Source organism: Erinaceus europaeus, chromosome 23 (genome assembly GCF_950295315.1).
Source record: "Erinaceus europaeus chromosome 23, mEriEur2.1, whole genome shotgun sequence".
Classification (NCBI taxonomy): domain Eukaryota; kingdom Metazoa; phylum Chordata; class Mammalia; order Eulipotyphla; family Erinaceidae; genus Erinaceus; species Erinaceus europaeus.
The window spans coordinates 11,994,130-12,007,894 of NC_080184.1; the positions used below are offsets into that span (position 1 = coordinate 11,994,130).

Here is a 13,765-nt window from a genome sequence, read left to right on the forward strand (position 1 = left end):
CTGATGCCTCAGGCTCTTAGGTCCAGGGGTTCAATCCCGCCCCCCCTCCCCCCGCACCACCATAAGCCAGAGCTGAGTAGTGCTCTGGTTAAAGGAAAAAAAAAAAGAGAGAGAGAGGGGCCAGGGAATATTTCACCTGGTAGGAGGGCACACTTTGGGGGGGGGAGCAGGAGGGTGAGAGAGATAGCTTAATGGTTTCAGCTCTGCAAAAGACTTAACGCCTGAGGCTCTGAGGTTTTGTCCAGCACCAGAGAAAGCTTCAAGAATGATGGAGTGGTGCTGTGGCGTCTCTCTCTCTCTCTCTCATAATTAAAAAAAAAAAAAACTCCCTCCAGAGTGGTGGAATTGTGCAGGTGCAGACAGAAAGGCAGACAGAGCCAGCAAAACAAGTCACTGGGACCAGTGCACTGCTTTACCATATGTGCAAGCCAGGTTCGAGCCCCTGCGCTGAAGAAGCTCTGGTAACGTGGTGGTCTCTGCTTTTAGACCGAGACAAAACGGGGGTGGCTGGGTAGTGGTATATCTGGTTAAGCGCACATAGTATATAAGCGCAAAGACTCATGCCAAGATCCCACTTTGAGTCCCCCTGTTTCCCTCCCACCTGCAGGAGTGTCACTTCACAAGTGGTGAAGCAGGTCTGCAGGTGTCTATCTCTCCCTCCCTCTATCTTCCAGTCCTTTTTCACTTTCTGTCCTAGGCAATAAAGTGGGGAAAAGAAAAAAGGGGGGGGAAGGCCGCCAGCAGCAATGGGTTCCTAGTGCAGGCACCAAGCCCCAGTGATAAAACCTGGAGGCCTGGTTAAGCACATATATTACAATGCACAAGGATGCAGGGCCAAGCTCCTGGTCACCCCCTGCAGGGGGGGAAGGTTTCGTGAGTGGTGAAAACAGGGCTACAATTATCTCTCTATATCCCCATCCCCTCCCAATTGTTCTGTCTCTATACCCCCCCAAATAAAAACAGAGACAAAGGAGAGACACAATGGCTAAGGTCATTAAGTTTTTCCAGTGTCAGAATACCTCCATGTGCTGTGTCCCCCAGGGTTGAAAGCTAATGGCAAGGCAGGCAAGCCCCTAGGAAGCGATCTTGCCAGCCCTGTCACAAGAGAGGGAAGAACACTTCTCTGGCATAGGAACTGCAGGGGATCGAACTCAGGACCTTGTGTTTGCAAGCCCAGAGCTCTACCATTAGCTCTGTTTCTTGGGCCACCAAACACTGGATTGTGAAAATTTTACTGGATAGGCGGGGTGGGTAACATAATAGTTATGCAAAATACTTTCTCTCTTTTAAAAAAAAAAAATCATCTTCAGTTATTTAATAGAGATAAAAATGTCTGTAGCACTATTTCACCACTTAGAATGCTTCCCCCTGCATCTGAGGACTGGGGGCTTGAACCTGGGTCCTTCTACATTGTCACATGTGCATTCAACCAGTCCCAAAAAAGACTTTCAAAAGCCCCAGGTTTGGGCGGGGGTAGATAGCATAATGGTTATGCAAACAGACTTTCCTGCCTAGGGTTTCAAAGTCCCAGGTTCAATCCCCCACACCACAATAAGCCAGAGCTGTGCAGTGCTCTGGTATTTCTCTCTGTGTCTTTCTCTCTCTGCATCACTCTAAAAAAATAAATACTTAAAAAAAAAAAAAAGCCCCAGGTTTAATCCCTCCTATTTACCAGCGTCAAGAGACGAGTTAGAACTCTGGTACCTCTCTGTGTCTTTCTCTCAATATATAAAAAAAGTACATATATGTTTTTTAAAGATTTTAAAAGATTTTGTTGTTGGATAGGACAGAGAGAAATCGAGAGGGGAAGACAGAGAGGGGGAGAGAAAGATACACACCTGCAGACCTGCTTCACCATCTGTGAAGCGACTCCCCTGCAGGTGGGGAGTCGGGGGCTCGAACCGGGATCCTTATGCTGGTCCTTATATATATATGGTTTATTGGTGTGCATCTGTGAAACTTGAAGATACAACCAGCATCCCTCCTCCTCCTCTTTTTTTTTTTTTTTTTTAAAGAGGTGCATAGCTCTGACGTAGGTGGTGTGGGAGACTGAATTTGGGACTTTGGAGCCTCAGGCAGGAAAGTCTCTGTGCATAACCATTATGCTAATTCCCCCGTCATCCCCCCCATCTTCTTATTTAATTATTTATTATTAATGAGAGAGAGAGATGAAGATGGAACTGGAAGCTTGCTCAGCTCTGGCTGAAGGTGGTGCCAGGGACTGAACCTGCAGCCTCCAAGGCCTCAAGAAGCCACATCTCTTGCCGCTTCCTTGGGCTCCCTGGACATGAGAGGCATGACTTGATAGCTGTCTGTATGTCTGTGGAAGCAGAAGACGTACAGAGAAGACGCGGTGAGAACGAGTAGACCCAGGAGCACAAAGATTACCAGGACTGTGGTAACACTGCTCAGGTTCCGATCTGCAAAGTGAGAGGAGGGAGGGGTTAACCCGTGGCCCCGCCCCATGGCTTTCTAGAGCCACGCCCACTGCCCCACCCTGCACATCCCCCAGCTCTCACCCTGCACGTCCATCACCACCTTCAAGTTATAAGTGCCCAGGAGGTTGGTGGCCCGGCAGAAGTAGGTCCCGTTATAGCTCATGTTGACAAAGAAGGGGGCACCGATGGGCACCTCGCGGCCGGAGACTTCTTGAAAACACCCGAGTTTGGGGTCCGGGTTGCCCCGCGCCTGGCAATGCAGCACGTTGGTCGTCTTGTCCTTCCAAGTCACACGCGGGGGACATTGGGCCGGGTCAATGGTGGGGCCGTCTGTGAAATAGTCCAACTAAAGGATCAGAGACATCTGTGGCACAAGGTGGGGGCGGGAGTGACGTGGGTGTGGAGGGGGGCAAAGTGGGGGGGGGAGCCACTCACACAGGACTCTCAGCTGGACGCTCCGGTTCCGGTGCAGGAGCTCCCCCCCCACGTCGAGCGTGGCGTTGCAGAGGATAAGGCGCCCATCGTCCTCCTCGGTGGTGTGGATCTGAAGCCAGGCGGGCTGCCCGGGGGCAGCGGCGGGAACTCCGTCCAGGAAGACCTGGACTTGGGGGCCTGCGGCACACGTCACGTTGATCGTGGTCCCCTCAAGAGCGCTGAGCTCGCTCAGAGTCAGATTGGGCCCCCAGAAGCCTGGAAAGTGGGTGCGAGGTTGGTTCCTTCGCATTTCCCGCCCGAGCCTCCCGTGGAACAAGCCCCGCCCCTTGCAGGCACTTTAGATGCTTAGGCCACGCCCCCTAGGAGTTCCTCACCCAATGAGAGCGCTCGCTTTGAAAGGCGTGAGCCTCAATGCACACACTGGCCACACCCCCTCCAGGCCACAAGCCACGCCTTTCAGCCAATCAGATCACAGCTCTCACGTGCCCCTCGCCCAATGAGAGCGCTCGCTTTGAAATTCTCCTCCGGGCCTCTCCCAGCCCCTTCCAGCTGCGGGTGATCTGGCCACGCCCCATAAGCAATACAAACCACGCCCCCAGCCAATCAAGTAGCGATTCTGGGTGCGCCAAGCCCCGCCCCCAAACGTAACCACGCCCCATCTTACTATAAATGGTGGTGTTCACCCGGGTCTCCAGGTTCCTTCCTGCCAAGGTCACTCTGCAAAGCACTTCCAGGGTGCCCTCCTGCCCGTCGAGGGCAGTGACCTCGGCGCTGGCCCGGAGATGGTCCCCGTGCTTCCAGACGGCAGGACTGAGCCACTGGCCTCCCAGTGCCAGTTGCAGCTCGGCTTCGGACGCTGGGAACAGCCCGTCCAGGATGCACCCCACCAAGTCCAACGTGCCCACCTCCAACAATCGGGGTACAAAGAGTTCAGGGGGCGTCGAGGGTAAGACTGGGGAGAAGGTTGGACGTGAGCGGGACGTTCCCGCCTAGGCCCGTTGGCTCCACCAGTGTCGCCCCCCACCCCACCAATCTGTCTCCGCACAACCCCTCTCCTCCTCCTCTCCCCACCCCCTCTGTCTTTCCTTACCGAAGGTTCGGAGCTGCTGGGGGGCCGAGAGGTTCTGGAACACTCCCAGTCCATGAGGCCTCAAGTCCAATTCTGTGAGGCAGGAGAAGTTGACCCCATGGTCCTTCCTCGATGCCTCCACCACGACAGTGACCCCCTCCTCAGCCAGCTGTTGCCGGTGAAGCTCTTCCTTCCCTCGAAGCAACACCACCACCAGGTTGGCTCGGGGCGTCCCACCAGTCACCCGGCAGCTCAGGGTGAAATTGTCACCCACTGGGAGCCAGGGGGGCAGGGGGGCCAGGTCCACCCGGTCAGGGAAGGCTGGAGTTGGGGTTGGGGACAGGAGAGAGAGAGAGAGAGAAAGAGAGAAGGCATCAGTGCATCATCATCAGTGAGGCTCCCTGCCCCCGAGACACAGAGAACAGGACAGGAGTAATAAACCCTGAAAATTCCCAAGTCTTGTTGGGCTTTAAGTGTTTGTTCTCTTGGTGAAGGACATTAAGGATTTCTGGTTTCCTCTGACACCTCGCCAGGCACATAGGAAGTCATATCAAACCACCCAGCTCCCAAGGACTTGGCTGTGAGGCAGAAGGAAGGAAGGAAGGAAGGAAGGAAGGAAGGTCATTGTTTATGAACTTGAATTAATGGCCATCCGCAAATTCCCCCCGTTTGTTTCTTTGATTTCCATATTCTTACAGATCATACCACCTCCCTGGGAAAACACCTCCGTCTGCCTCTCAGGCTCTGTTTGACAGTTGAGAGAAACTGAGGCCACAAAAAGGGGTAGGGAGAAGAGAAATGTTTCGCCACCCCCAGGCAGGCATAGCCAGAAAGCGACATATCCTGGGTCAGAATGTAGGTCTCATATGACCCTGAGGGGGCACAGTGGATCAAGCCTTGGATTCTCAAGCATGAGGTCCTGAGTTTGATTCCTGGCATGGAAGGAAGCCCTGCTTCTCTCTTTCCTTGTGGTGCCAAGACGGGTTAAATGTTGGGTGGTGCCTGCATCCTGCGCAGGTAAGTTAACTTCTTCCACCCCAAACACCCCCGCAAAAAAAAAACACAAAAAAAAACATTTCTGAGCCCACTATGCTATTTCCCCAGTTCCCCCCCCAAATGAATTGAATATAAAAACTAACTGGGGGGGGGGAGGCAGGCAATGGTACACTTGGTTAAGCACACATGTTACTATGCACAAGGACCTGGGTTCAAATCTCCATTCCCGGAGTTGGGCAGTAGTGCATTTTTCTCTGTCCTATCCAACAACTACGACATCAGTAACAACAACAATAATAAATACAAGAAGAACAACAACAACAACAAAAAAAAAAAGGGCAACAAAAGGAAAAGTAAATAAATATATATATTTTTAAAAATCTATTCCCGGGAATCGGGCTGTAGCACAGCAGGTTAAGCGCAGGTAGCGCAAAGCACAAGGACCGGCATGAGGATTCTGGTTTGAGCCCTGGCTCCCCACCTGCAGGGGAGTCTCTTCACAGGCGGTGAAACAGGTCTGCAGGTGTCTATCTTTCTCTCCCCCTCTCTGTCTTCCCCTCCTCTCTCCATTTCTCTCTGTCCTATCCAACAACAACGACAACAATAATAGCTACAACAATAAAACAACAAGGGCAACGGCAACAAAAGGGAATAAGTAATAAATAAAAAAAAAGGAAAAAGTAATCCAGAGTACTTCTTCATCAAATACTAACAACACTGATTCAGCAACAAACACTTAGCATTTGCCTCAGTTCAGCAAGAAGTACATATCCATATAAACAACCTCCCCCCCAAAAAAGAAGAAGAATATTTAACTTATTTTTTTAAGATTTTATTTATTAATTAATGAGAAAGACAGGAGGAGAGAATGAACCAGACATCACTCTGGTCCATGTGCTGCCAGGGATCGAACTCAGGACCTCATGCTTGAGACTCTAGTGCCTTAGCCGCTAGAAGACAGAGAGGGGGAGAGAAAGACAGACACCTGCAGACCTGCTTCACCGCCTGTGAAGCGACTCCCCTGCAGGTGGGGAGCCGGGGGCTTGAACCAGGATCCTTACACCGGCCCTATGCGCTTTGCGCCATGTGCGTTGAACCCCCTGCGCTACCTCACGATCCCCCAACCCCCCGTTAGTAAAATATTTTAAAACCAATGTTTTGGGGATCCGGAGAAGCGGGTTGACTGCCCCCCCCGTTTCTGTGTCTCTTGGTCTCTCGCTGCCACGTCCCTCGGGCGCCCCCTGGCGGCCGCCCCGTCCACTTACCGAAGACGGTGACATTGGCCGCACCCGCTTCCTGGGAGCCGAGACAGTAAGAGGAACATAGGAGTTTGTGGTCACTTGTCACATTGCTGAGCCGGAAGGTTGCCCAGCCCCGGCCCTTGCCCAGTGTGTCCTTGCTGAAGGGCGTCTCCAGGGAGAAGTTCACGGGTTCGGGACACTCGCTGGAGCAGTTCACCACCAGGGACCCGCCGGCGGGCACCACCAACTCAGGGGGTTCCACTCGCACTGGGAACTTCTGTCCAGGGGCGCCTTAGGGAATGGGAAGAGAGAGGTGCTCAAACTGGGGTGCATCCTGGAACCCCCTCACCCCTCTCTCTTCCCCCCTCCCCCCCGCAGTGTGCTGAGATGCCTTGGAATCTTATCTCTCTGGGGTTTCTCTTCAGGTTAGGGAAAGGGGGGCAAGGAATCTGGAAGAGATGGGAAAGGGGACTGGGGCAGGTTCCTTTTGAAGCCTTGGACTCCAGGAAGGCTTCCTGGAGGAGGAGGCATATAAGGGCAGGTAGGAGGGAAAGTAGGGATGCGCTGGATGAAAGGAAATATAGTGGGACAGGAAGGAGAGCAGAGGAGGGGGAGAAAGGAGGAGGGGCGAGGCAGTGGGGAACTTGGCTGAGCACACTTCCACCACCGGAAAAGGATCAGGGTTCCAGCTCCCAGCTCCCTACCTGCCTGGGGAAGGGGGAAGGGGGGGTTTCAGGAGTAGTGAAGCAGGTCTGCAGGTGTCTATCTTTATAACTCCCCCATCCCTCTCAATTTCTCTCTGTCATGTCCAATAAAATGAGAAAAAAATGGCTTCCAGGGGCGGTGGCTACCAGCCCCAGTGATAACCCTGGAGGCAAAATAATAATAATAATAATAATAATAATAATAATAATAATAATATGAAAAGCAAGATACTGCCTGGAATAGTGAAGCCATACAGGCAGGCATTCACCCCCCTAGAGAACCCTGGAGGCAAAATAAATAAGATAATCTAGGGGGCTGGGCTGGTAGCGCAGCGGGTTAAGTGCAAGGACCAGCATAAGGATCCCGGTTTGAGCCCCTGGCTCCCCACCTGCAGGGGAGTCGCTTCCCAGGTGGTGAAGCAGGTATGCAGGTTTCTATCTTTCTCTCCCCCTCTCTGTCTTCCCCTCCTCTCTCCAATTCTCTCTGTCCTATCCAACAACAACAACAGCTATGACAACAGTAAGAATTATAACAAGGGCAACAAAATGGGAAAAACAGCCTCCAGGAGCAGTGGATTCGCCTCAGCGATAACCCTGGAGGCAAAATAAATAAAACAAAATAATCTAGTTTCCCAAGAGATGTCACAGTGGATAAAACGCAGAACTCTCAACTCAAGCCTGAGGTCCTGAGTTTGACCCCCAGCATCACATGTGCCAGGGGGGAGCTCTGCTTCTCTCCTCTCTCCAGTATAAATAAATGTTTTTAAAATAAAATAATGGGGGAGTCAGGTAGTAGCGCAGCGGGTTAATCGCAGGTGATGCAAAGCACAAGGCCCAGCTTAAGGATCCCGGTTGGAGCCCCTGGCTCCCCACCTTCAAGGAAGTCGCTTCACGGGCGGTGAAGCAGGTCTGCAGGTGTCTGTCTTTCTCTTCCCCTCTCTGTCTTTCCCTCCTCTCTCCATTTCTCTCTGTCCTATCCAACAACAACATCAATAACTACAACAATAAAACAACAAGGGCAACAAAGGGAATAAATATTTTAAAAATCATAAAAAAATAAAATAAGGGGGGGCCAGGTGGTGGTGCATGTCATTAAGCAAACACACACTACAGTGCACAAGGACCCGGGTTCAAGCCCCTGGTCCCCACCTGCAGGGGAAAAGCTTCACAAGTAGTGGAGCAGGGCTGCAGGTGTCTCTCTGTCTCTCTCCATCTCTATCTCCCCCTCCCCTCAATTTCTGTCTCTATCCAATAAATAAATTAATTAATTAAAATAAATAAAATAAGATGGGGGCCAGGTGGTAGTGCAGTGGGTTAAGTGCACATGGCATGAAGCACAAGGACCAGCATAAGGATCCCGGTTCGAGCCCCTGGCTCCCCACCTGCAGGGGGGTCGATTCACAAGCAGTGAAGCAGGTCTGCAGGTGTCTTTCTCCCTCTCTGCCTTACCCTCCTCTATCTATTTCTCTCTGTCCTATCCAACAACAACAACAAGGGCAACAAAATGGGAAAAAATGGCCTCCAGGAGCAGTGGATTCATAGTGCAGGCACCGAGCCCCAGCAACAACCCTGGATGCAAAAATAAAATAAAATAATCCAGGACGAGGAAGACAACATAATGGTTCTGTAAAAGACTCTCATGCCTGTGGTCTGGGAGGTAGCACAGTGGCTAAAGCATTAGATTCTCAACCATGAGGTCCTGAGTTCAATTTCTGGCAGCACATGTGCCAGAGTGATGTCTGCTTCTTTCTCTCCTTCTATCTTTCTCATGAATAAATAAATAAATTCTTAAAAAAAAAAAAAAAAGACTCATGCCTTTGGGAGTCGGCAGTAGCACAGCGGGTTAAGCATAGGTGGAGTCAAGCTCAAGGGCCAACTAAGGATCCCAGTTCAAGCCTCCGGCTCCCCACCTGCAGGGGGGTCGCTTCACAAGTGTGAAGCAGGTCTGCAGGTGTCTATCTTTCTCTCCCCATCTCTGTCTTCCCCTCCTCTCTCCATTTCTCTCTGTCCTATCCAACAATGATGATATCAATAACAACAACAATAATAACCACAAATATAAACAAGGGCAATAAAAGGGAAAATAAATAAATAAGTATTTTTTAAAAACTTTAAAAACGACTCTCCTGCCCAAGGCTCTAAGGCCTCGGGTTCAACCCCCAGCACCACCATCAGCCAGAGCTAAGCAGGACTCTGGGTAAAAATAATCTGAAAGCGGGAGTCGGGCGGTAACGCAGCAGGTTAAGTGCTCGTGGCACAAAGCGCAGGGACCGGCGGAAGGATCCCGGTTGGAGCCCCCGGCTCCCCACCTGCAGGGGAGTCGCTTCCCAGGCGGTGAAGCAGGTCTGCAGGTGTCTGTCTTTCTCTCCCCCTCTCTGTCTTCCCCTCCTCTCTCCATTTCTCTCTGTCCTATCCAACAATAATGACATCAGTAACAATAGCAACAATAAAAACAAGGGCAACAAAAGGGAAAATAAACAAATATAATACAATTAAAAAATAATAATAATAATCTGAAAGGAAGGAAGGAAAGAAGAAAAAGGGAAAGATGGAAGAAGAAACAGAGGGGGAGTCCGTGGTGGCGCAGCGGGTTAAGTGCAGGTGGCGCAAAGCACAAGGACCGGCTTAAGGATCCCGGTTCGAGCCCCCGGCTCCCCACCTGCAGGGGAGTCGCTTCACGGGCGGTGAAGCAGGTCTGCAGGTGTCTGTCTTTCTGTCCTCCTCTCTGTCTTCCCCTCCTCTCTCCATTTCTCTCTGTCCTATCCAATAACAATGACATCAATCATAACTACAACAATAAAATAATGAGGGCAACAAAAGGGAATACATAATAAATAAAAAATATAAAAAAAAAAAAAGAAGAAGAAACAGAGGAAGAGAGAAAAAGAACAAAGAGCAGGAATGGAGTAGGGGTTGGGAGGAGATTCACCCAGTAGAGTGTATGTGTCACCTTGCATGAGGCCCTGGGTTTGAAACCCCCCCCCCCCCCGCACCCCGCACCCCGCACCACACAGGAGGAGCTTGCAACAGGGCAGAAACTTCATGAGTGAAGATAGTCAGCTGGGGGGGCGGGGGATCTGGAGGCTTGGGTGGCAAGAAGAAAGAAAGAAGAAGGAGGAGTTGGGTGGGTAGTGCAGCGGGTTAAGCGCTCGTGACGCAAAGCGCAAGGACCCCGGTTCGAGCCCCCGGCTCCCCACCTGCAGGGGAGTCGCTTCCCAGGCGGTGAAGCAGGTCTGCAGGTGTCTGTCTTTCTCTCCCCCTCTCTGTCTTCCCCTCCTCTCTCCATTTCTCTCTGTCCTATCCAACAACATCAATAACGACAACAATAATAACTACAATAACAAAAAAGGGCAACAAAATAGAATAAATGAATAAATATTTAAAAAAAGAAAGAAAGAAGAGGGGAAAGGAAAAAGAAGGGGTGAGGGAGTGGAGATAGCATATTGGTTATGCAAACAGACTCTCCCGCCTGAGGCTCCCACACCACCATAAGCCAGAGCTGAACAGTGCTCTGGTTAAAAAAATAAAGGGGATGCCCAGAAAGGAGGAATGAGAACAAGTGGAGGAGGCTAAGAACAGAAGGAAGGAGGGAGAGACAAAAGGGGAGATGGGGGAAGTCTTATTGGGTTACTCCCCCATCCCAGGCAGCCCTGAAGGCTGAGTTAAGGCCATGCCACTTTCTCTTTCTGAATTCTGGGTCTCATTTGAGTTGAAGGAAGTTGGGAAGATACTCCTCCTCCCCTCCCAACTAGCTCAGCCTCACCTGGGACCAGGAGTCCCCAGACCAGCAGCAGTCCCAGGAAGGCCAGGGGCGGTGGCCCTGGGGGCACCATCTTGGCCTGTTTGCAGCGAGCAAGAAAGCTGAAGATCACCGGAAGCCCAGCTGTCCGCGGTTTGAAGATTGCGAAAAATCCAGGAGGCCACGCCTGCCTGGGCCGTGAGATGAGCCAGGGGCCACCCTACGAGGCCAGGGGATAGGTTTCTTGGGGTACCAAGATAGGTAGGGGTACAGGCTGAGTCCACCCCAGGGCAGAATCCTTCCCCACGGGAGTCGGGCGGTAGCGCAGCGGGTTAAGCGCAAGTGGCGTGAAGCGTAAGGACCCCGGTTCGAGCCCCCCTCCCTCCCCACCTGCAGGGGAGTCGCTTCCCAGGCGGTGAAGTAGGTCTGCAGGTGTCTGTCTTTCTCTCTCTCTGTCTTCCCCTCCTCTCTCCATTTCTTTCTGTCCTATCCAACAACGACGACATCAACAACAGTAAGAACTATGACAACAACAATAAAAACTATGACAACAACAACAGCAAAACAAGGGGAACAAAAATGAAAATAAATAAATAATTTTTTTTTTTTTTAAAAGAATTCTTCCCCACTCAAATGAATCCACAGGAAATGCCCAGGCTGTGGGTTTCCTCTGTTCTCAGGGCAGGGGTGCCTGCAGGGGGGGAGGGGGGAGGAGTGTGAGACACCTGCTTCCTGGTGAACTGGGGAGGGGGGGAGGCTGTGAAAAGAGGGTGCACTCTGTTCCCACGGAGGAAGTGAAGAAAGGACCTCCAGGCTCTACCTTATATGCCAAAGGGGATCTCTTTTTTTTTTCTTTCTTTTTTTGCCTCTAGCGTTATCGCTGGGGCTCAGTTACAAATTCACTGCTCCTGGAGACCTTTCTTTCTTTTTCTTTCTCTCTTTCTTTCTTCCTTCCCTTCTTTTTCATTTTTGTAGGCTATGAAAGAGAGAAATTGAGAGAGGGAGACAGAGGGAAAGAGAGATAAACTGAAGTTTCAGACCTGCTTCACCACTTGTGAAGCGACCACCCCCTGCAGGTGGGGAGCCAGGAGCTCAAACCTGGATCTTTGCACCATTCCTTGAGCTTTGATACTATATATGCTTAACTGGTGTGTCACCATCCGCCCCCCCCTTTTTTTTTAATCAGAGCTCTGCTCAGTTCTGCCTTATGGTGGTGCAGGGGGATTGAATCTGGGACTTTGGAGCCTCAGGCCGGAGAGTCTCTCTTTGCAGAACCATTGAGAACCATGCTATCTCTCCCACCCTTTCTTGCTTTAAATCTTTACTTATTGGATCAAGATCCTCAGAAATCCAGAGGAAGTGGATCGGATGGTAGGCGTAAAGCATAAGGACCGGCGTAAGGATCCCGGTTCGAGCCCCCATCACCCCACCTGCAGGGGAGTCGCTTCACAAGCGGTAAAGCAGGTCTGCGGGTCTTTATCTTTCTCTCCCCCCTCTCTGTCTTCCCCTCCTCTCTCCATTTCTCTCTGTCCTAGCCAACAACAATATCAATGGCAACAATAACCACAGCAAACGCAACAACAAGGGCAACAAAATGGGAAAAAAATGGTCTCCAGGAGTGGTGGATTCGTAGTGCAGGCACCAAGCCCCAGCAGTAACCCTGGAGGCAAAATAAATAAACAAACAAACAAAAGAAAGAAATCCAGAGGGAAAAGGAGATAAAGACAGAGAGACACCTGCAGCCCTGCTCCACCTCTCGTGAAACTGCCCCCCCCATAGGTGGGGACCAGGGGCTTGAACTCAGGACCTTGTGCACTGTCACGTATGTGCACAGGCGTGTTCAGCTGCGTCTGTTTCTGTCTCTTTAAAAAATTGTTATTTATTATTGGATAGAGACAGAGAGAAACTGGGTGTGGGTGGGCAGTGGCATTGCGGGTTAAGCACACATAGTACTAAGTGCCAAGGGCCCGCCCTAGGATGTGGACTTAAGTCCCCAGCTCCCCACTTGTTGCAGGGAAGGTTCACAAACATCGAAGGAGGTCTTGCAGGTGTCTGTCTTTCTCTCTCCCTATCTCCCCCTCCTCTCTTAATTTCTCTCTGTCCTATTCAAAAAATGGCCACAAGGAGCAGTGGATTTGTATTGCCTGCACCAACCCCAGCAATAACCCTGGAGGTGAGACAGAGTGGGGGGGGGGGAGAGAGAGAGAAATTGAGAGAGGAGGGGGAGATGCAGAGAGAAGAGACAAAGACACCACAGCTGTGTTTCACCACTTGTGAAGCTTGCCCCCTGCAGGTGAGTACCTGGGATTTGAACCTGGGTCCTTGTACACAGTCATGTGTGCCCTCAACCAGGTGCACCATCGCCTGGCCCTGGGATTTTGTCTTTTGCTTCTTCTTCTTTTTTTTTTTATAAATATTTATTTATTTATTCCCTTTTGTTGCCCTTATTGTTTTATTGTTGTGGTTATTATTATTGTTGTTGTCATTGTTGGATAGGACAGAGAGAATTGGAGAGAGGAGGGGAAGACAGAGGGGGGAGAGAAAGACAGACAACTGCAGACCTGCTTCACCGCCTGTGAAGCGACTCCCCTTGCAGGTGGGGAGCCAGGGCTCAAACCGGGATCCTTACTCCGGTCCTTGCGCTTTGCACCACCTGTGTTTAACCACTGCGCTACAGCCTGACTCCCGTCTTTTGCTTCTTCTTCCCTAGACCCCCGCTCAGCTCTGGCTTCTGATGGTGCCCCGAGGATCGAACCTGGGACCTCTGAGCCTCAGGCAGGTAGATTGTTATGTCAACCATTGTGGTATCTCTCTGGCTCTGCTTTTTATGATTTATTTAATTTTAAAAATTTTTAAGATTTTATTTATTTATGAGAAAGATAGGAGGAGAGAGAAAGAACCAGACATCACTCTGGCACATGTGCTGCTGGGGATCGAACTCATGACCTCATGCCTGAGAGTCCAAAGCTTTACCACTGCACCACCTCCTGGACCACAGTTTTTTATTATTTTTTTTATCTTTATTTTATTTACTGGGTAGAGACAGCCAGAAATCGAGGGGGAAGGGGGTGATATAGAGGGAGAGACAGAGAGACACCTGCAACACTGCTTCACCACTTGTAAAGCATCCCCACTGCAGGTGG

At 50.9% G+C, this 13,765-nt stretch overlaps 1 protein-coding gene across 1 annotated transcript; it reads right to left on the bottom strand.

Moving 5' to 3' along the window:
• Positions 1-1,296: 1,296 nt before the first annotated feature.
• ICAM3 (intercellular adhesion molecule 3) lies at positions 1,297-10,833 on the bottom strand. Its single transcript, XM_060181713.1, has 7 exons — positions 10,647-10,833; positions 6,204-6,470; positions 3,964-4,263; positions 3,538-3,825; positions 2,874-3,128; positions 2,520-2,768; positions 1,297-2,420 (listed from the first exon to the last, which is right to left on the bottom strand). The coding sequence occupies exons 1-7, from the start codon at positions 10,714-10,716 to the stop codon at positions 2,245-2,247; spliced, it is 1,605 nt and encodes a 534-aa protein (XP_060037696.1). The 5' UTR covers positions 10,717-10,833; the 3' UTR covers positions 1,297-2,244.
• Positions 10,834-13,765: the final 2,932 nt, after the last annotated feature.